Here is a 24323-nt window from a genome sequence, read left to right on the forward strand (position 1 = left end):
CTGTGACTGCATAAACCCACCCCTCATTTATTAAAGTTTGATAAAATGCATATATAGTGTAACCTCATATTAGTGAATTTAAATGGCGTGAATGAAAACCCTGTTATCATTACATCATTTCTCACAAATGGTATAACCTATGTCATTGCATAATGCTGGTGCTGGAGTTAACATATTCTTTGCTTTAATAGTGAGAAACAAGAAAGATCCACTCCTTTTAATGTATGTATTAAACTGATGTTTTACTATATATTTAATAAAAGCAAGGTTAAAAAGCAAGTGAGAAATCAGGGGTTGACAGTCCCCTTAAGAACATCTTTGGGGCTTTGAAGAAAGACGTGGGCTCACATTTGATGTGGTATTTTCTTTTGTGTAGTTTCAGCATAAGAATTTAATCTCCCAACAAAACCAGCTTGTAATGACACTGGAAGAACACAAGAGCGCGCTAAAAGCTGCGCAGGTCAGCCACCAGATCGGCATTGCGTTAGCAGTGGTGTTTTTCTTCTTCCTTTCTCTAAATCTTCTAATATTTTTGGCTTTTTCTTTTTTTTCCTGCTGATCGTAACTTTTATGCATGCAAGCGTGGGTCCTCTGATTAATAACCAGCTGCCCTCTTGGGGCAAGATCTGCATACCTAGAAGGATTTCTGCTATACCAGAATTGTAAACCAGCACACTTGATTTTGTCTCCTGACATCTGATCCTTCAATGGGCTTTCTCCTTTGTAGCTAAGAAACCAGTGCCACTGACGTCCTAAGCTATTTTTTATTAGAACAGTGATACCAATATGCAGGTAGTCCTCAACTTATGACCACAACTGCTATTGCTAAGTGAGTTTTGCCCCATTTTACGACCTTTTTTGCCACAGTTGTTAAGTGAATCTCTGTAGTTGTATAGTCTGAGACCATAGTCTGAGACTGTAGAGATGGTAGAAATCTTTTTGCAAGACTGATTATATTTCTCCTCCCCCCCACTTTCTCATTTTATTTTCATGTAAATGAGGGAGGGGGTTGAGATGTTTCCTCAAATTAGTTTCTTAGAATGGATTGAGCCCTTCCCGTATCCTACTGTTACTTTGGTAGTGTTTCTTCCTCTGTCCTTCAAAGTCATTCCTTATTCCAGGGGTCTTCAAACTTGGCCCTTTTATGACTTGTAGACTTCAATTCTCAGAATTCCTCAGCTAGTCCACAAGTCATAAAAGGGCCAAGTTTGAAGACCCCTGCCTTATTCATTCTACTTTGAGAGTTAGAGTCTGGCTCATTTCTGCCAGAGCTGCAACTAGATAATTTACACCTGGATATAATGAATATTTCTTACCTAAGAGTAATTTGGTTGTTACTGTGAGGTAAGATGGGCAGCCAATAGATCTGACAAATAAACAAGTGTTGTTGCAGAGAAGTAAAAATTAAAAGGAGCAGCATACCTAATCTGCTATCCTAATTATAAAATATTAGCAAAACTAAAGCTGAGGGGGCCTTAATAAGTCTTTCTGTCAGGCTGGAGAGCTGCAAGGCAGCATGGGAGACAACTTTCCTCTCCTGCTTCCTATCTTGGCAGCTCTCTTTATCTCCCGCCATATCTTCCTCTAAATTGTTTGTAACCATAGTGAAACTGTGTTGATAGATTGTAGTTTGTTTTGTATGGGCATATGATTTAAATTTCAAAAAAGGGAAAAAAATGCTAAACACATAGCAGCAGAAAAAAATCTTTTTCTGCTTTGCTTTTCCTGTCCACATCATCTCTTCTTTATGTATAACATCTTTTTTTTTTCCTTGAGGGAGAACAGACATGGCAGGTCCCAGTACTTTTGATGCCAATTCCATTGCTTCTTCTTTATCAGCAAAGGCTGGTCATGGTACTTTTCCTACATTTGGATTAAATGTCTTCTATTTGGCATTAAGATAAAACCTGTCATCACTGACATCAGCAGAGCCTTTTCAAAAGCTCTTAAGGTTTAATCTCCTATCGGCTGCTGATTGGAGATGAGAGCTTTTCATATCAGGAAGTGGATGAGGACAGGGAAACATGCTGGTGGGGTATATGGAGAAGCATTATAGCTGTCTGGTTTAGGAACTCTATTGCAGTTGCTTTCTCAACATCAGGTTTTGTTTGTGACAATATAAAAAAGATGTTGAGACTCTAGAAAGAGTGCAGAGAAGAGCAACAAAGATGATCAGGGGTCTGGAGGCTAAAACATATGAAGAACAATTGCAGGAATTGGATATGTCTAGTTTAATGAAAAAGGGACATGGTGGCTCAGTGGGTTAGGACGCTGAGCTTGTCGATCAGAAGGTCGGCAGTTTGGCGGGTCAGATCCCGAGTGCCGCGTAACAGAGTGAGCGCCTGTTACTCATCCCAGCTTCTGCCAACCTAGCAGTTCGTAAAAATGCAAGTAGAAAAATAGGGACCACTACGGTGGGAAGGAAACAGCGTTCCGTGCACCTTTGGCGTCTAGTCATGCCGGCCACATGACCACGGAGACGTCCTCGGACAAGCGCTGGCTCTTCGGCTTTGAAATGGAGATGAGCACTGGCCCCTAGAGTCGGAAATGACTGGCATGCATGTGCGGGGGAACCTTTACCTTTACCTAGTTTAATGAAAAGAAGAACTAGGGATGATATGATATTTGAGGGGCTACCACAAGGAAGAGGAGGTCAACCTAATCTCCAAAGCACCTGAAGGCAGGAAAAAGAAGCAACGGATGGAAACTAATCAAGGGAAGAAAACCAACCTAGAACTAAGGAGAAATTTCCTGACAGAACAATTAATCAGTGGAACAAGTTGCCTCCAGAAGTTGTGGTTGTTCCAACACTGGAGTTTTTAAAGAACAGATTGGACAACCATTTGCCTGAAATGGTATAGGGTTTCCTGCTTGAGCAGTAGATTGGACTAGAAGACCTCCAAGGTCCCTTCCAACTCTGTTATTCTATTATTCAAGAAATCCAGCTAGAGTAAAAGACTAAGCTTTATTGGAAACAGTTTACCAGCCAATGTTAAAGAGTTGAAGCATTGATTGGCAGAGAAAACCTCACAGTATATCAACTGATTCAAACTACTCAGGCTTTTCCTATGCCACCATTTGCCCAATAGCAATCAGGATTTCCGTTTTTCACCTTGTGTCCTACGGACATTATATTACCTGTGTTATTCTTGGCATTATCTCCCACAGCAGTTGACAAAGCGTTGGCTTCCCTTTGAGATTTCTTTTTTTCTGCAATTGCTGATGTGAATCTGCGTTCATAGGATCCCTGTGACAAATTCACCAAATGGGAACATAAAGGGTGGATATCAGGGATCTGGGTTGTTTTCTTTCTATCAAGGTAATGAACTTGTTGTTGTTTTAAAAAAAGCCTTTAAGCTATTGCTCATAGTTTCCATTTACTTGGTGAAAATAATTTTATTTTTATTTATGTAGTTTTATAATTTTTCCCATGCTCTCTGGCAGTAATAATTTTATTGAGTGTTTTATAGTGAAAAGTAAGGCCAGTTTAAATGTTTGATAGATAGATGGTGATTGTAGACTTTCATCCTTAAAATATTGTATAGCAATAGCACTTAGACATATCTACCACTTCACAGTGCTTTTATAGCCCTCTCTAAGCAGTTTACAGAATCAGCATATTGCCCCCAACAATCTGGGTCCTCATTTTACTGACCTTGGAAGGATGGAAGGCTGAGTCAACCTTGAGTTGGTCAGGGATTGAACTCTTGGCAGTGAGCTGAATTAGCCTGCAATACTGCATTCCAACCACTGCACCACCACTGCTCGTAGGCACAGGTATAACACAGGGACATTGCATAAAAGCCAATAATCACTGCTTCTCCATTCACTCAATCATGTCTTCTTTTCTGTGAGGCTATTAAAGTTAACTCCACATGCAGCCTTCATCACATGGATTTATGATGACCTAGTAATCGTGCTGGAGAATGATCAGTAGTTTGTCTCAGGGAACTATTCTGTCACCCCACCCCACACCCCTGTATTTTATCAAGAGTCACTCTTTTAAAATACTATAGGCAGCAGCAGGCTGGATTTAGCAAAGTAATGTTCCCCAGTCTCTTACTCTCCAGATTTCTCCAAGAGTTCCCAAGGAAAGGTCCTGGAGTCTGATCCATTCTTAAACAAACACTTTTGTTTAAAAAAGGAAGGCCTATCCTATGGGCAACTGAACAAGATAGTCTGTCCTTCCTTCCTTCCTTCCTTCCTTCCTTCCTTCCTTCCTTCCTTCCTTCCTTCCTTCCTTCCTTCCTTCCTCCCTCCCTCCCTCCCTCCCTTTCCATTTCATTCCATGATTCTTTCTGTTTGTGGGTGGGTTGTTGTTTTTTTTTGCTTCCCAAAGATTGAAGGAAGATGTAATAATTCACTACTGACAGTTTCTTCTTCTTCTGTGTGGCATGGAAAACTAATCCCCTTTCTGGGCTATGGGGATTTTCTGTTCAACTCTGCATGTCTGCTGTAATATATTAAATTGATGCACTCTGCCGCATAGAAAGATGTAGCTTTAGCACATGGACATTTTTGATCAAATGTGCATGTTTAGTTAAAATAACCTGCATCAGCTCGGAGCCTCTTGCTTCCCTGCATTTATTACTGAGACCAGCTTCTCTGCCAGTGAAATCTAATGGTTACATTTGATTTCTAGTCTCAGGTGGAAGAATACAGGCAGTTGAAGGACACCTTAAAAAAGATGCCCAGTTTCCAGAAACCTGAAAAATTTGAGTCGCCACATGGTTTGCCTGTGACACCTGTGCCTTCTCCTCTGAGTGATTCCAAAACACAGGGCACAGATGCCGCTAAAGAGCAAAAAAAGGTAATATGAACCGACTGTGTTAAGGCAAAGCAATCTTATTTAATCATCATCATGGTTATTAGCACTGATACAGTGCTCTGAACATTATTGCAGTAGTCCATGTAACAATCCTATTAAAAAGGTCGCTGTTATCATTGCAAAGGGCAGGAAGAGAAGAGAAGCTGAGAAGGACAAATGATTTAATCTAGATATCACATTAAAACACAGTTAAAAAGCCTTGAATAGTCATTTCCTAAGATATTTTTTTTTCACTCAGCCAGGATATAGAAATTGAATCTTTAGTCCTAGGACAAGGGTAGGCAACCTTGGCTCTTTTATGACTGGTGGACTTCAACAGCTGGCTCAGGAATTCTGGGAGTTGAAGTCCATGAGTCATAAAAGAACCAAGGTTGCCTACCCCTGTCCTAGGACAATGAATTGTGACCATTATGGCATTATCAGCCTCCAACTATGATAAAGGACACTTACTTTATTCCACAATTATTTCAAGTTTTTGGCCATAACAAGTATCTGATTTACATCCAAGGTTAATGCTAGAGTATGTTCTAAGCTCCCAGAGTGCCCTCTTGGGGTAGGTGAAAAATTGCCTAAAAGTGAAACTCCGCCACACCTGAGGGAGGAAAAAAAGCATCATATGAATTAAGAAAAGTACTTTTAGTTACAGGTTGTGGTGTATTTCTTCATTTTCTGCTGCTGAAGTTCTCCATTTTCAGATGTAGGCAGGCCACAAACTGCTTGAAAATGGACAGTAGGACGAAGGATACCAGAAACTGCCCATTGGCCATTGAGTACAATTACTGACAAGTAGAAAATGACAATTAGGACTATCTTCAGTAAAAGTTGTATGGCCGGAATTTTACCATCATCTATCACGAAGTGAGTTGCAAGACCCATTTGCAAATTTTACAATGGTCATTTTGAGTAATTTGACCTGATTCCATTTTTATGCAAATGACTTCAGTGAAGCATTGTACATTTTTCATGTCATAATGAATAGATAATTTTTATTAAGGGTTTTAATTACAATAGTAAAATCTAATACAAACCAAAAGACATTTAGAAGAATAGAAAAAAAGAACGAAAGGTGTAAAGGAGAAGAAAAAGTAGAAAAGTAAGAATAGAGTAGAGAGAGAGAGAAAGAAAAGATATATAAAGTGACTTCCAACCTTCATCACAAGTACAAGGCATTTTTTTAACTCTGCCCCCACTTAATTTACACTCTGAACCCACTTAGTTTACAACCAAAGTTCTCTTCATACCATATCTCATTTCTTATAGACAAATCCATAATCTTTTCAGTCCTTGGATCCACAAAAAGTCCATTAAGGATATCAGATCCAGATAAAATGATGATAGCAGTTGTAGTACAGATCATGTAGAAGACACCAATTTTCATTCTACCTTGGTTGCTAGGACAAATTCAACTTTATAAATACAGCAATAAGAATTGCAGAATTTAACCACAGTGGTACCTTGGTGGTACCTCAACTACCTTGAGACTCATCGAATTTGGTACTCAATGCATTTTTATGCAACAATTTTGTCCCGGTACTCATCTGACAAACTAGAACTTGTCAGTGTCAGCCGCCTTGTGACTCACTATATGAGAAAAAAAATTGTTTGGTACTTATTGTGCCTCCCAGAACCAATTAACGATGAGTACCGAGGTAACACAGTACAGTGGAATTGTTAGATCAACATAGGGTGAAAGGACAGTGGTGAAATGTGATTTCTAGATGTTCAGATTTTCAATTGTGTCATCTGGGGAGGGCTATTTGCATTGCTAACACTACAATATAGGACTTATTTTGTTATGTGTGTCCAAAGTATAAAAGAATCCAGCAGAAAGCTGTCAGAAATGGCTATTCTTCATTTAAAGTGGCATAAAACATAAATATTCATTAAAAAAGGTTTCTTTAGGGATTTTCATGTTTACTGAGCGTGATTTTCCTTTTGCGAATGTCACAATTAATGAAATGTTTGCAAGAAAAAAGCAGGCTTTGTGAATAGCAAGATTCCAAGATTTCAACCCCGAGCTACACATACTCTCCAATATTGCTATCACAAAAAATGTTCAGACTTAGTTATCTAAACTTATCACGAAAGTTTAGCAAGCATATTTACAGAGCAGGTGCACATAAAGTTATAGATGACTGCCATTACTCTTTGGCCTGTGGGAGATCAAGATTTTTCACTACTCCAAATAGAGGATGATGATGGTTTCCAAGCAAGGACATTCAAAACGATCAATTTGTACCTTTGTTGGACTAATCAGGGCGGGTCTTCTGAGTAAATTCTACAGTATATGTTTGACATCAGAATGATAAGTCAGCATGGGATGTGTTAAGTCATAGCCCAGAATAACTTAAAAGGTAATAGATATTTCAAGAACAAAGCAGCATAGTATACCAGTACACACAAAGGTAGTCCACACTTATCAACCACAGTTGGAACTAGCAACTCCACTGCTAAGCGGCATGGTTGTTAAATGAAAAATCACACTGAACAACATCAGTTTTGGCTGCATTGAATTACCTCAGATCATTAAGTGCAACATCACATGTTCTTGCCATTTCGTAATTCACTTTACTTGAAGTAGTTGTTTGCCTTCTGGATATCTCATCTGAAATGTCTAATTCCTGATCAGCTACTGAGGTAGTTACTGTATCCTCCAGCCTGCCTGGATTTTCTTCTCACCACATAAGTAAAGATGGCAGCTTTAAGAAAAATTGCAGAAATTACCCTCCCAAAGGAAAAATGAGATCCTATTAATGAGCCAATGTAAAAGCTTTTCTGATATTTGGGGTTTGTGATCTTAAATAAATAATGGGCAGGACTTCTCCCTGAGTGAAGTAAGGTGGAGCCTAGTTGAAATACAGGTAGTCCTTGATTTATGACCACAATTGAGCCTGGAATTTTGGTTGTAAATTGTCATGGCCATTAAGCAAGACATGGCTGTCTCACTCAATGATAACAATCCAGCCCTCCCAGTGCCTCACAGGCTGGGGGAGGCCTTGGTAGTCCTGGGGTGTGGAAATCTTCCAGAAGCATTTAGGCCTCCTGCCTCCCCACCACCACTCCTGACAAGCCTGGCTTTCTTCCTTCCCTCCCCACTGGCCTTCTCTCTGTCCCACCACAACCAGGTCCACTTATCCTTTCCCTTTCCTTGTAGCTGCTGACAGGCGCATCCAGCCAATACAAAGCTCAGCAGAAAGCTAACAAATGCAGTTTTCATCAAGGCTTGAGAGGCAATCTTTCTTAAGGCTGGCCAGGAAAAGGAACTCCACTAGCTGACTTCCTACAGCACTGCAGCAGAATACCTAACTATTATTAAGTGTTAATATTATTAATTGAGGAACGTGGTGGCTCAGTGGGTTAGGACGCTGAGCTTGTCGATCAGAAGGTCGGCAGTTTGGCGGGTCGAATCCCAAGTGCCACGTAACAGAGTGAGCGCCTGTTACTCGTCCCAGCTTCTGCCAACCTAGCAGTTCGAAAGCACGTAAAAATGCACTTAAAAAAGCACGTAAAAATAGGGACCACTACAGTGGGAAGGTAACAGCGTTCCGTGCACCTTTGGCGTCCAGTCATGCCAGCCACATGACCACGGAGACGTCCTCGGACAAGCGCTGGCTCTTCGGCTTTGAAACGGAGATGAGCACCGGCCCCTAGAGTCGGAAACGACTAGCACGCATGTGCGGGGGAACATTTATCTTTACTATTATTAATTGATACTAGGCAGAAATATTAATGCAAGGCAGAACATGGGCAGAAAATTGGATGGATGGATGATGGAAAACAGAGTATCCTACCTCACACAGTAAGCGTAAACATGTGCACCGAGCCCCATTTGACATCTTTAAAGTAATTGGCAGATACGCCCACAATTGGCTACTATATTGAGTATGGCGAGTCACAATATACCAATTTATCAGAAACCTTTCCACTAGAGTTGTGTAAATCTTTCACAGGGTACTTCATGTCAACAGTGTTTCAAAGTTATCCCTTTAAGATGCTTTGCTTTGGCTTGTAGGTAACTCTACCTATAAATCAGTTTCTGTGCATTCTGAGCACTTGGGCAGGATGTTCTTCTGGTGTTTCTAGTCAGTGACTTTTGTACAAGTTGCAGCTGAACAAGTCACTGCCAGATATTGGGCCTGTCATTTGAGGCTTCAGAGTGATACAAAGCAACTTGTTGAGGAGAACCACATGGTTTCTTTGTCTTAATAAGGAAAATTTCATCATTTCTCCAGTGTAAAGCGAGTTGATGAGGAAAGCCATTCTATAAATAAATATGATATCCTATTTTGTTCTTTATTTTTGTATTTCTTTATTGTTATTTTTCTGTATTTTACTTAGTTAACCTCACAGAGTTGTTGAGAGTTGGGTGGTATGCACATTCAATTATTATATACATAAATGAATGGCTGGTGCTTCACTTTACCTACCTGCCTGCCTGCTTCCTATCCATCCATCCATCCATCCATCCATCCATCCAAAAGGCATCTGGGAAGGGAAGTGTCCAGGCATTCCTTAGCGGGGGTAGGCACTTTATTGCCTACCTACTCACTAGAGTGTAAACATATTTGTTATCTGTTTCAAAGAATTACTAATCCAGACTTCCTAAAAGCAACCTGTCTTTGGTCACCAGCAGTGGTGGAAGTTGTACCAGCCATCCTTCCCTTGGTGTCTCTGCTTTCTTCCGCTCTTGAGATATACATTTCTTCAGATACAGAGGATTTTTCATCAACATTTTTGGGGGGAGGGGATTTCCCCCCCTAGCTTTTACTTTTTACTTTTCTTTTGCACCTGAAAAGGAGAATGAAGCTCCTTCCTGTTGACCCATGAACAGCTAAGGTGGCGAAAAGAGGTGGTCTCTTTTTGCTTATTTTTTCTTTCCTATTTCCAAGGTCACAGTATGCAATGACGCAAAGCATCTTGCACACGGATGAGGCTGGGATTTTCTAGTTAGGCTGTTTCCGACCTTTGTTGCTGGTTTAAGACAGCTTTTCGTGCTTTCTACCATAAAATGATAAAAAAAGTGTGCCATTGGCTTTCAGCAGCTATCACCATCTTGTCCTATTTAACTATAACGAGGGAACAGGTTGTTACTTAGCATTTGCTATCCTATTTGTGTTTTTCCCCCTCCCTGTTCCATTTGTATCATTTCTGAGGGAGATGTTTTAATTGGAAGACTGGTTGCTTGCATCAAGAAAATGCAGCTCTTGGCACAAGAACAAACAATCTAGTGGTCTGTAATATAAAAATATGAATCATAGCATTGATTTAGCTTAGGTTGCCCAGGCTGGAAGTAATCTGAAAAGAGACCTTTGTGTCTTTTTTCTCCCATAGCATATGGACAACCATGCATAAACAGATATGGTCCCTCTCTGAATTTTTGTGTTTAATAAAACATTGATCTTTGCTCTTTTCAAATGTCACATTATTATAGTTTAAGCAAGGTAAAGCAGTCTAAATTCCAGATATCATCTTGTTTGGGTAAAAACAGCTTCAGTTTTGTTTTCTAATGAAAATCTGTACGTCTGTCTTTTTTCTTTTCTTCGCTAAGATTGGGATGAAAAAAAAATAATGAAATCAAGAAAGAATAAACGGCAGGGATGGGTATTTCAGATCAATAAAATATAGCTCTAGGAAGTAATTGTGGGATTGAGGAAAATAGGTTCCAAGAATATTACTGATATGGGACATTAGCTGTGAAGCAAAAATAGTGATTTGCATAGGCAAATTGAGGTTTTTTAGGGCTAATTTCACACATGAATGTCTACCTGTTGATGTCCCAGCTCTTAATGTCTTAGCAGTCTGATTCCCAACTATGGGAAGGAATTCAGTGCTGAAATTGCTACCAGATTCTGCTTAATATGACCTTAATTCCTGAGTCATAATAAGTGATGGGAAACATCTGTTTCTATCTTTGATGAAATATGTACATGTAAATTTATTCTTAAATATCTATTCACGTTGTGATGGATTAAAATTAAAGTCTAGCATTATGATACAGCAATTTCTAGCCAAATAGTTTTAGAGATTAATAAGGTTAAAGCTAAAATTGGGTTCTGTAAAAATTCCACTTAATTTGTATATAATAAGTCCAATAATTATTTCAGTGCTCACTTTGTCTCAGCATAAAGCTATTCCCATTAATAAAACATGGCAGCATAATGCCCTGGACCTTATGGCTTGTCCCCTGTATTTTGTATTTGCCTTCCTTTTTCCATTCTTGATCCTTAGGCTATTCATCTTGGAGAATGTGAGTTGACTGAGAGATAGCTTTTGAATTATGTAAGATGTATACCGAGGCACACAAGTACTTCCTTTTAAAATGCCTAAATTCCTTACAGCAAGACATTATAGGCAAAAATTGAGGTAAAATGTTTAAAAATGATACTTTGCCCTAGTTACATTTAAAAAAATAATAATAATAAAAATAGTGTGAAATACATCAACAGTTTAGCTAACGATCTGGATTTCTTCAAAACAAGATAAACAAGTTTTTTTTAGGACAGCAATTAGTTCAGCCTATTATGGTGAGTACCTCTTCCTTAAAATGAGGAAGAGCCACAAATGGATAGCATAGAAATGTGGGTAGGTTTAAGACAAGTAAAAGTGGAATTCAAATTGAAATGATTAAAATGCAGTTCTTATAATTAGTTCCCATACGGTTATTATAATATTAATTATAACTAATGTGTTTTTATTCATTTATTTTATTTATTAAACCTCATTCAGTAGCAACTGTTTGGAGGATCTCTGGAGCCATGTTCAAAGATCCATTTCAAGACCCTAGACTGAGTTTTTAAGTTCAACAAAGCTCACAGTAAAAATGAATGGAAATGCTTATGTTTTCATGGCCTTTGAAAACAAAAATAAAAAACAGAACATTTGTTTTAGGGACACGGATCCTTAAACTGAAAAGCAACCATCCAAAAAACTCTTCTCTTTCACCATTCTCAGCTTAAACAGACCTATTACCAGTGAACTACAACAAAACTTACACAGTCTCCGAAGGATTTAAGCAGTTCATAGATGACCTAATTCTAAACTATCTCGTCTTTTATCAGTAAAAAGTAACACTTTGAATTTTGCATTTTTCACCAGGCAAAACTTCTAAAAGGACCCAGATTGTTGGGGGTAATAAACTGACTTTGTAATAATGCCGCTTGGGGTGTGTGTGAAAGCCCTAACAAGCAGGCATATACAAAGAATGAAGGCTACTGCTAAGCTTGTAAGCCTCCCTGAATCTTTGGAGAAGGGCGGGATATAAATGTAATAAAAATAAAAATAAATAAATAAAATAAAACTACTTTCAAAAGCTGTTCTATTTTCCCCTTCTCTGCATCACTGTAGAAATTTTTTTAAAATGATGTATGTTTTGACTTTACCAATGTATCTATCGTGATTTATGTGCTGATGACATTAATATTCCTCCAGGAAATCTAGGTACCATACATAAGAACTTCTTCCTCCATTTTTTCCCCTGTAATAGCAAACCACAAAAAAGAACATCAATCTTGCAAAGTAGATTGGACAAAGCAATAATATCTGACCTGAAGTCATCTAAATGAGCTTCCACGGTTGAGGGGGTCTCCCCAACCCTAGCCCAATATTATAACTGCCACATCAGACCATTGAAAACTTGACAGGAACTAAATCCCTTGAAGTTCAATGTATAGTCTTAGAAGCGTATTGTTTGAAACTAACCTCTCAGATTTAATGATTTATATTATTGTAGATTATGCAAAATGGTGAGCAATCACAAGGGGGAGAAGAGGCTATTAAAGTAAGCCCTAGGGAAGGAAGAGAACAGACAGAAGAACTTTTTCATCCTGACAGAAAAGTGATGGAAGGTCACGGGCCACGGGAATTAAATATTCAGGAAAAGCAAGAAGCAGGAGAAGATGAGGAACAACATGCAGAGCAAGATGAAGAAGAGCAGAAAAAAGAATTAGAAGAGGAAGAAATGGAGCAAGCTGGGCAGCCAGAACACTTAACAGATGATCTCGATCAAATCCCAGAAGAGCATGAATGGAAGGAGAAAGAGCAGACCGACGAGGAAAACAACACGGTTGGAGAACACAACCATTCACAGGTGGGCCCCCTTTCTTCCCATAAGAATATTTGCATGTTTAAAAAAACAGTCTTCCTCGAAACAAGTTTGACTCTTGGTGGACATCTTCATTGTTCTTTCTGTGGCAATAATGGAAAGTGACTTGCCATCTTTTTTAAAAAAAAAATTCCAGTCTAGATTACAACCTTAGGACTTCTTGTGATTTCCCATCTGAGTGCTAGCCAAGTTTGATTCTGCTTAGCAATTTTGAAATTGGTCAAGACTGGTTAAGTCTTTCTGAGAACCATTTGCAGGAAGTAAATAAATTGGCCACCTTTGATGATTAAGATACACTTGTTGAGAATTTTAGGTTATCGTTGCTTGGCAACAACCTCTGGGTTCCTCCTGCCATTGGCAGTGGTTGGATTAATTTGTAATTAATGGGGAAGAAAAAGCTGTTGGATTGTACACTAACTTGGACTTCATTGAATTTCTAACAAAAAAGGCCAGTGTAACGGTATGAGGGAATGACCTTGGGAGACAAGGGAAGAGCTGTAGCCAGGGAACATTCAGATAAGAGGCAGCTTAGCCCACAGCAGGAATGTGAGTGTGGCAAATATCTCAGAAAGGACTCTTCCTACGTTCTTGGGTTGAAAAGGTAATGTGGAAGAAATGCACTTTCAGACTGGCAAGACTAATGTCTGCCCTGCGATATAATCCAAAAAAAGCATGCCCAGTTCAATTGATTCTACTTTATTGTAAGGATACATTAACAGAATCTTGTTAGCCCAAAAAGCAGATTTTCTACTTGCAGATTTATCTTTATGAATCCAGAATGCTCTTTCCTCCACCTTGGTGTAACTTAGCATTTTGGCAAATCCTTTCATTTAAATATGATATGCAGCCAGCAGCCAGAATCCCAGAGGTACAGTTTATGCAGGCCACATTTTGTACAGAACTATAAATAGAGCTTGTCAAGAAATTCTTCTACTTTCTAGGTCATATCTTGGGGCACCAAAATATACTTTTTCATTTGTTTCAACTGATTTTCAAATTGAAGCTTACACAGCATGCTAAGCTCTCCTGATGTTTTCAGGCTTCTGAAACTATTGTCCCAAAGCCAAAATTTAATGTTGTCTATATTGTTCCTTACTATTCATTCTAAGAAAGAATAAAAGGATAGAAAGTTGAACATTTAATCTACTCACAAACATTTAAAATTGTCATGTCTCTCTAGTCAACCTTGATTTCTGCCGCCAAAGGATGTATTCAGACTTTCCATTCAAAATCTGTCCCACACCTACTTCAAACTGTTGTCTCATTCAGCCTAATATTGTTTCCTCTGGCTCTTGAAGAATGAGAGCTTTTTTATATCATGAGAGTACCTTGTTTTGAGAAAAAAAAATTGTGGGTGGGTATAATAAATGTAAACCTGACCCTGGGAATGAGGAAGGGGTGAAGTTTAAGTAATTAGTAGTGGTAAAAAGGTAAAGGTAAAGGTTCCCCCGCACATGCGTGTTAGTCATTTCTGACTCTAGGGGCTGGTGCTCATCTCCATTTCAAAGCCGAAGAGCCAACGCTTATCTGAGGACGTCTCTGTGGTCATGTGGCCGGCATGACTAAACGCCAAAGGCGCACAGAACGCTGTTACCTTTCCCACCATAGTGGTCCCTATTTTTCTACTTACATTTTTACGTGCTTTCGAACTGCGTCCTAACCCACTGAGCCACTGCATCCCTAATTAGTAGTGGAGCCATAGCCAAATGTGGAGTGAGGCCATGTAGATTTCCTGGGATTTAATATGGCACTAATTAGGTCTCTTTTCCTAAGCATGACACAGTAATAAATTTTTCTTACCAAAAGCTGGAATTACAGAGGGCTTTGAAAACGAGGCTACAAGCAACCTCTTGTTTCAAGTCTCATGCATACATTTTTCTATGCCTTCTGGAGTGCCAAAGTGAACTTGGGGTCTCCTGCATGCAAAACAAAACGTTACATTACTTGAGCGATCTTGTATGTGTGTTCCGCCAGGAGCCACCCACACTGAAGACTGTAACAAGGTACAAATTGCCTTACGAGCAGCAGCTGGAGCAACAGAAGCTGGCTGCCCGGAGACAAGATGAAGCCAACCGCCTAAAAGAGCACCAGGAGGCTCTGCATCACGAGAGGCTTCGGGAGCAGTTGCATCGGCAGCAGCAACTTGAAGAGAGAGAGCTGATGCTGAGGAGGCAGGCCGAACAGGATGAAGAACAATTTAAGCAACAACTCAGGTTGTCTTTGCAACAAATAGTCTCTGCCCTGCCCTCCCACACCTGAGAAAGGAAGAAAGCTTAATTGGTCAGAAAAGCCTAGACTTTGCAAAATTCTTGGAATGATGGCCCCTTTTTGATTTTTTTTTCTATTTCAGGGTAGTAAATAAGAATAGGTACACAAACAAGGCCTGAGAGGAACACAGGCAATTCTCTAATGAATTGCCTAACGAGTAACTGTTTACAAGGTGGCATTTGTAATGGCTGCCCTCAAAAAGGGACTTTTAAAGTTTTCAGTATTGGGATTGTATGTCTCAAGTGGTCTGCAAAAGAATGCCTGTGTGTCCTTTATGAATCCTTTAAATGATTCATATGGCATTGTTTCAGCTTCACCATTGTTTGTAAAAACTATGAGCAAATAAAGTCAGGCAGACAACAGACACACAAAATACATGTATCTTTGTATATGCAGCACGCTGAGATGTATTACTGTTTGTTTGTTTTTTGTGCTGATTTTTTTTCCTGTGGAAGGCAGCCCTATTATTGGCACTGTTTAAACAGAGATAGCACCTTTTTGATATAATAGTCACGTTTGGGATTTTGAGAACATGTCCTGGGGTTGTTCTCACAAAATTGTTGCCACTTGGAACTAGTTTACTAGAAAGCAAAAACAAAAACATTAAATTGTTTGCTTCTCAGCCTCTGCTCATTACCACCCCCAATACACTCTACCTCCCCAACTTACTTTTCTATTATTTAAGGTAAATGAAGAGAATGCTTCTACATAAAGCACTAGGCTGTACCCACCATCGGGCCTAGACAAGGTTGAAAACAGTTATGGTCCTAGAAGCTGAAGCTTCCCATTTATTTGCATACATTTGTTTCTTCAATTTGGTTACCATTTAAGGGGGAAAGTTATTTTACGTAAAGCCAAATGGCAGACACCAAGGTAGCATGCATATTCTTAGGTATAAAGAGATACTAAGAAAGATTCCGCTGTTTTTCTGTTGTCAACCAGCAATCCGTCTTAGACTTCTTTGGAACAATTTATTACTTGACAAATTGTATAGAAAGACTGGAAGTAGTGGGAAAATTTATCATCACAACTGTCCTTTGAAACTCCAGCAATTGGTGAGCTGGATGGACTGGTGCTCTAATTCAGAGTAAGACATGTTCCTATGTTTCTCTATCAATAGGATGGACTTTAGTTCAGAGGGAGATGGTGAGATGGAACATCTCAAGTTCAATTCCTGGCCTCTTCAAATATGATTGGGAAGGAATTTTGTCTTAGACTTTGGAGAACTACAGACAATTATATTATACTGACCTGAATAAATCAAGAATTTGATGGGGGGGTTATGTGTGTGTGTGTGTGTGCTCATTCGTCTGCCTTCTGGGTAATGTTAAGCTAGCCTGAAGCAAAAAAAAGAAACATAGCTTTAATCAGCTCACATGTTGTATATCAGAACGGGTTCCTTCTGTACAAATTTGAATTAATTGACCTTCCAATCATTTCAGCCAGCAATCCCGTTATGACAATGTAGATCAGGATATCGTGCCAGGAGGAGAAGCAGGTGTACATAAAGAAGATGAAAGTAAGTGATAAATTACCTTCCCTGTCAACTGTTTGTCTTATTTTTCTGATATTTTTTCATAGCATTTATATCCCACTTAAGACAGGTAATAATAGCGTACAATAGAGCTTAACCCTTAAAAAAATAGTTTGAAATTACCGTTAAGCTGAATTCCATCTGAAAAGACCTGGCTTGAAAAAAAATCCCTTGAAACAGAAATTATGGAATATTTAAAATATAAACATTAACGTAACCATTTTATTGGTTGATCATATCCAATATAGGCAAAAGAAACTTAGCTTATGAATAGAATGTGTCATTTTTTGGTGCTATGATTTTCACACTGCATCCAAAGCTTAGATGCTGTTTTTAATGCTGTTTCCAGCTGTGGAATTAAGCTTGCGATGGTGCTTCCTGCTTGTGGGGAAGAAGGACTGAAATGGATTTATTTTTAAATTAGATTATGAGAGACGGAACCAGCATCCAAGCAGAGTAGAAGATGATGAACAGAATAATGCAAATGAGCAACAGGACCCAGAGATGGAGTACCAGTCAGAGAATGAACAAAATGAAGAACCGGTAAGTGGCAGTAGTACCATCAAGGTTGCTTCTCAGCAACTTTTCAAGAGAAACAGATTCTTTTCTAGCTAATGTGTTCAATCAATCAATCAGTTTAAACCCATTCTGTACCCAAAACAGAGTTGATAAACTGAAATATCAAAACTAACTTGAATAGCAATAACAATAGCACAAAGTCCCATAGGCTTTGCAGCATTCTCCGGGAGGTATACAATGTCAGCATATTGCCCCCAACAATCAGTGTCCTCAGAAGGATGGAAGGCTGAGTCAACCTTGAGCCCTGTCAGGATTGAACTCTAGGCTGTGGTCAGATTTTGCTTGCAATTCTGCATTCTGAACAGTGTGTCTGAATGTAGTTGGAATAGAGTATTTAAGAAGTGTGTATGTTTGTGTGTGTGTGTTAAAGCAACAAGAATAGGTCAAGAATGAATGGGTAATGAATGAGCATGAACTAAATAGAAAAGTGAATGACCAGTACAAAAATGTGGAGGTGCCTTGATCATATAGAAAAGATGTATGAGGATCAGTTACAAAACAAATATATTCCTTTTGTTGCTACTGGTAGTCCTTGACTTATGACAATAATTGAAACCATAAGTTGTTGCGATTGTTAAGCATATCACCATGTGACTGGACCCGATTTTATATCATTTTTTTCAGCAGTGATTAAGCAAACACCATGGTCGTTAAGTGAATCAATTTTACCCAATTTGCGTTTTTATTGTAAACTGGGAGCAAATGCTGGAAACTGGCCAAAACAAAACCCACTGAAAATCACTGTTACATAACCGTGAGTTGCTGTAACAATCATAAAGAGGAGTTGATTACCAAGCATCCAAAATGTGATCATCTGGGTGCAGTCATTGTAGCTTCAAAATTGAGTCATAAGTAACTATTGGGGAATCCACCATAACCTCAAACAGTTTCTAATCAAAGGTTACCTGTACTTCTTACCCTCCTGTGCTTTATATAATACTACTTATCTCAAGAGAGAATATGTATTTGTGTTTGTATGATTGCACGCACAATAGTGGTTTGTATTACAGAAATATATTATAGAAAAAGAAAACAGCCAAGCTCAGAGAGCACCAAGGACTGCTTATTTCAACCCTGAGCTACAAATATTCTCTTTTATCGGGAGACATATGTTAATTCTTTTCCAGAAAGAGGTAAACATAAAGCTGGTCAGGCCTGAAGTCATGATAATTTTAAGAACTTTGGGGAAAACAAAAATTCGAGCAATGATTGCCGATCACCCATACAACATCCCACTACTGAGCTTCACAGTCTTGTTATAAAAACAAAAAAGAACAGTATGTCTAGAGGCGAAGGATCTTGATGCATTATGAAAAGAAAAGAGTATCTTTAGACTCTTCTCCAGGGACTGTTTTTGGGAAAAAGTAAAGAAGAGCTGTGTATGAGAGTGTTTAAATGATACCAAGTGAATTCCATCGGAGTGCCTTGATTTCATCAAAGATGTGTATCACATTTTTCTAAATAAATGCCAATTCAAGGGAAAAGACTATAAAAAGAGTATAATAGAGTCTTCAGAATGCCATCAGGGAATATATATGGGTATAAAACCAATAGCAGAAGCATTGAGGGCAAAAGATGGTTACTTAAGTACCCAATCATAAGTACCCAGGGGGGCTTTTGCCCAGGTTCGCCTGGTGCGCCAGTTGTGGCCCTATTTGGACCGAGATGCCCTACGCACAGTCACTCATGCGCTCGTGACCTCTCGGATAGACTGCTGCAACGCTCTCTACATGGGGCTGCCCTTGAATACCACTCGGAGGCTCCAGCTGGTGCAGAATGCGGCCGCACGAGTTGTGATGGGGGTCTCCCGATACTCCCATGTAACACCTCTGCTCTGCGAGCTGCATTGGCTTCCAGTTGTCTTCTGGGTGAGATTTTATTTTATTTTATTTTTTATTTTAATTCCATTTATATCCCGCCCTTCTCAGAAGACTCAGGGCGGCTTACAAGCTTAGCAGTAGCCTTCATTCTATGTATATGCCTGCTTATTAGGGCTTTCACACACACCCCAAGCGGCATTATTACAAAGTCAGCTTAATTGCCCCCAACAATCTGGGTCCTCATTTTACCTACCTCAGAAGGATGGAAGGCTGAGTCAACCTTGAGCCTGGTGGGACGCGAACCTGCACTAATTGCAGGCAGCTGGTGTTACTTAAGGAGGCATTAGCCCACTGCTCCACCAAGGCTCTGGTGATAAAGGTGCTGGTGATAAAGCCCTAAATGGCATGGGTCTGGATTATTTACAGGAATACCTTTTGCCGGCGTTAACTTCCCATCGTCCTGTGCGCTCCCATAGAGAGGGCCACCTCAGGGTGCCGTCGGTCAGGGAATGTTGACTGGCGGCCCCCAGGGGGAGAGCATTCACTGTGGGTGCGCCTGCCCTCTGGAACCAGCTTCCTGTTGAGCTCCGGATGGCTCCCGATCTTCGCTCTTTTCACCGCGACCTGAAGACTTGGTTATTCGAACTTGCCAGCATGGACTGAGGGATTGGGGTTTTAGATTTTAGATTTTAAATTTTAAATTTTAGAACGTGTTTTATTGTTTAGGGCTACTTGGTTTAATTTATTTTAATTTTTGTATATTATGTGTTGTTTATAGTGTTTAATTGCCCTGTACACCACTCCAAGTCCTTCGGGAGAGGGGCGGTATATAAATCCAAAAATAAATAAATAAATATCCTTGAAAAGAAGAGATTGGACAGCCATTTGTCGGAAATGGTATAGGCCAGGGTTTCCTGCTTGAGCAGAGGGTTGGACTAGGAAGACCTCCAAAGTCTCTTCCAATTCTGTTATTCTTTTAAGCATGAGATTTCATCCTGGCTTGCATGTTTATAGTTCAGTAGCCATAATGATTTCCAAGATCAAGTTTACACCATATGATTAACTTACAGGATGAAAATCTGTGTTGAGAGGAGAATGAATCTAGATGACTTTAATGCATTATGGACTTACCTATCTTCTGTTCTTATAGTTGTACTCATGAAGACTAATTTGCAAGATGAGAAGATAGAACCAATCTAACAGAATGAATTACTCTAATGGCAAAATAAATTATGCAATGAGTGGACTTGACCTTCAAGTCTATGGATGGATTTACATATCAAGCAAAGCCACAATGTTATTTACATGACATAATTTCTGAGTTCAAACAGCAAACTAAGCCTATATCAAACAAACCATTTTCTGATTTTCCATGATGAGTGAATCAACCTGTGTTTGGTCATAAAGCCCACTGAGTGATTTTCATAATGGCTAGGTTATTGTGTTCTGCAAAATCAATATCAAGCATTAAACACATGGTTTAATCCAATGTAGGAACCCCATCATTATTTTAGTATTACCTGCTTTTCAAGGATTTTTGAAAAACAAGTTTTTCAATTATATGTGGGATTTTTTAAAAACAATCACAACAAAGCAACTGGGTGAGAGGTTTGTGGCTGCCATACTATAGAGTCCATCCATTATCCTAAATCTTGCTCGTGGTCATGCACAAGACTCCTGAAGAGAATGTGGACTATAGTACTCATTATCCCCAAACAGCAATTGTATCCAAAATATTTGCAGGGCACCCTTTTTAAAAAATGTTTACAGTGCTCTTATTATACAAATAAGATGAATAATGTACCTTATTTCTAGAAAGGAATTTGTACCTGAATTTACTTTCTGTTCTGCTTGCTTGACCATTTTCTTAACAGCTAATTTATCAACATATTTCATACTGCCTTCATCTGTGTATTTATGCTGCTGACATGTTGTATTTTTCTTCTAATGGAAGAAAAATCAGAAGAGAAATTTCTGCATTAAACATATTATACAGGTTTTAGGTTGAAAGGATATAAATATAGAATGCATTTCTGTATTCCTAGGGTATATCCGGGAAAGTGCTAGTTAGTTCATAATATGTTAAACCTAAGTGATGGTGGTGGTATTGTAGTGAAATATATATTGCTGTTGAGTATTTTTTTCACTTCATCTTGTAAATGCAGAAGACAGTCATGGATGATATCAACCCAGCTGATGATCCCAACAACCAGGGAGAAGATGAATTTGAAGAAGCAGAGCAAGAGAGGGAAGAGAATCTCCCTGAAGAGAATAAAGAGCTAAAACCAAATAACCAGAAACAAGTGAATTCTGAAATGGAAGACCATTTGGTGGTGAGTCAGTGAAGCCAATGGCTTTGTTCATGAAATGATTGTAATTTCAATTGTTTTCAGACATGGGTGAAAGAATCCTTGTAAACATAAGATAGATAAGATAACCTTTATTATCATTTTTTACTGTGAGCACACTGGTACATATTAAAAACAGAAGTCTGTTGCCTACTCTCGAAAGTAGGTATCAACTCATATACATATTTAACACACATATACACATGCTATATAAATGTATATATTCATATATACATATACATATACATATACATACACACACAAACACACACATATATACCTATACCCATAGAAATATATAGAGAGATAGAGATAGATAGATAGATAGATAGATAGATAGATAGATAGATAGATAGATAGATAGATGATAGATAGAGAGATAGAGAGATAGAGATAGAGATAGAGATAGATAGTAATCACTGTCCATTTTGAATACATAGTGGAAAGAGGAAGCTTCAGAGTTCACATAGTTGATGCTATATGGAACAAAACTGTGACTGAATCTGGATGTTCTGCTTCAGATACCACAAAGCTTCCTTCCAGAAGGCAAGAAAAGTAGGTCGTGAAGACGATGTGTAGCATCCCAGACAATACTGAGGACTCTGCTTGCTTATATGCTATGTCCTGTATAGAAGGAAGTGAACTACCAATAATCTTTTCTGCCATCCTCACCACTCTCTGCACCGCCTTCCTGTCTGAAGCAGTAATGCTTTCAAACCAGACAGGATGCTCTCAATTGTCCTTCTATAGAAAATGGAAAGGACAGGGGAAGGAAGATGTACTTTTCTCATGATGCAAAAAATGCAGGCGCTACTGTGCCTTTTCTGTGTCCCATGAGAAAAATACATTGTCCTTCTCTTGTCCTTACCACTTTCTATAGAGGAACAATTGAAAGCATCCTGTCATATTGCATTATGGTCTGGTTTGAAAGCATTACTGCTTCAGAAAGGAAGGCAGTGCAGAGAGTGGTGAGGATGGCAGAAAAGGTTATTGGTAGTTCACTTCCTTCTGTTGAGGACACGGCATATAAGGCATGCTTGAGCAGGGTCCGTAGTATTGTCTGAGACACTACACATCCTCTTCACTACCTGTTTTCCTTATAAGGTGCAGTAAGTGCATTATAACATCTTAAAACTCATCTGCTGGTCATTCTAGCTGGCTACTAGAGAAATTTAGATTTCCTATTGTAATAGCATTTTAGGGGTTTCTTTTGCCCCATGTACTTCTCATATTTCTTTCGGATGAATATGGAAAATTTCTAAACTCAGGAGTCTTCCATCTTCTATTCATTCACATTCACATTCATTCACATCTCGCCTTCTTCTGCTCAGCTCCATGTTACCAAACACCCTTGTGCATCTTTGATGAAGAGCAGAGACACCAAAGGAATCTGGATGCAATGATACGGATCATTGCATTAGATCTCCTCTATGATTTATGCTCTGTGCACATGAGCATCTGTGAGCATCTATAGCTTGAACGGAGAGAGGGGGAAAGGATGTAGTGAAAAAAATAAAGGAGAATAGAAATTGAAGGAAGCTGTACCTACAAATGATTTATGAGAACTTCAGAAATCCAAAAGGGGAAGAATTGCAAAACATCAGCACTCTGTTGCCAAACTCTGCCAGGTATTAGGATCACAAAACAAAGGGAGATACGGGAAAATCTCTTTCCTTGTGTTAGACATGAATATCAATGTTCTCAGATGATTCTATTCATAACATCAATCTGCCAACCAGCAAGTACACAAAAAAAAACATGTTAGACAGTCTTTCCTAATGCAGTATCATCAAGATATATTGAATTATAGTTTCCAGAATTTTCAGTTGGCATGATCAACAACATATGGGGAGGTTTGGTGTAAGTAAAGCTTAGTTTAGTTTTTATCTATGTAAAGCTATTTCCCTCTTTCATCTTATGCAAGCTTCTGCTTCTGATTTTATACAGTACAATATGATATATTTTCTGTACCTAAAATGAAAGTTAAACTTGGTTCAAACATCACACAAAGACATTTTGTATTTTGTTTGGTTTGGTTAACAGTTTGTGTAAACTCAAGTGTTCTGGTTTGTAAGTTTTGCATTATGGCTTAGGTTGTATGGGGTATATTCAATAAACCACAGCTTAGCACTATTTGTAAACCTGTTCCTACAGCCCAGTTCTGACAAAATGGCAAACCGTTTTAATGAAAAATGATGCTTTGATGATGCAATCAAAGTATCATTTTTATGTGCAATGTACATAAAGGGGAGGAGCTTCAGTTACACTGTTGAGGCAGATATCTTGATGGATTTTGTTGTTGCTTATTTTTATTTATCAAATTTTCAAATAGAAGCTCTGGGTGTTGTACAAATAAAGTATTAAAACATAAAAACACGACACAACATTTAAAAAGAGGCACAGAACAATGTTAAAAGTTAATTAAAAAGGACTTTCTGAATGCTAACCAGTCCCATAGCTGTGTGCACCACTGTGAGCCCCAAGCAAGGTCGCAGAGCCATGTTTTCAGGCCTTTCCAGAAGGCGAGGAGAGTGGGACCCACCTCACCTTTTCGGGGAGCGTATGTTCCACAGGACAGGGGCAATGGCAGAGAAAACTCAGTTCCTGGACCCCACCAGTCAGCATTGTTTGCTGATGGAGTCCACAACTTACCTTCCCCGCTTGATTGGGTGGGACAGACAGATGCGATGAGAGGAAGACAGTACTAAAGGTAACCTGGCCCTGTGCCATTGGGGGTTTTAAAGATGATAATCAAAATGTTGAATTGAAGCCTGAAGCAAACTGCCATCCAATGCAACTTATGCTGCAAAGGTGTTAACATGCATCATTTTTTGGAGGTGCATCC

The 24323-nt window shown here is 39.0% G+C and overlaps 1 protein-coding gene across 4 annotated transcripts in view; it reads left to right on the top strand.

The window, feature by feature from the left end:
• The window catches only part of GOLIM4 (golgi integral membrane protein 4), a 64534-nt gene that overhangs the window by 27919 nt on the left and 12292 nt on the right, over positions 1–24323 (top strand). For 3 of the 4 annotated variants that reach the window (XR_014492724.1, XM_083364421.1, XM_083364419.1), the window contains exons 7-13: positions 377–460; positions 4643–4810; positions 12558–12914; positions 14904–15142; positions 16640–16716; positions 17156–17274; positions 21296–21463. Coding sequence is in view for 3 of the 4 variants with exons in the window: in XM_083364421.1 (XP_083220547.1) it covers positions 377–460; positions 4643–4810; positions 12558–12914; positions 14904–15142; positions 16640–16716; positions 17156–17274; positions 21296–21463 (1212 nt within the window). In the remaining variant the exon portion in view is untranslated. The remainder of the gene's footprint in view (positions 1–376; positions 461–4642; positions 4811–12557; positions 12915–14903; positions 15143–16639; positions 16717–17155; positions 17275–21295; positions 21464–24323) is intronic. The other variant, XM_083364420.1, reaches the window with a different exon arrangement.

This window comes from Vipera ursinii, assembly GCF_947247035.1.
Source record: "Vipera ursinii genome assembly, chromosome: 5".
NCBI lineage: Eukaryota > Metazoa > Chordata > Lepidosauria > Squamata > Viperidae > Vipera > Vipera ursinii.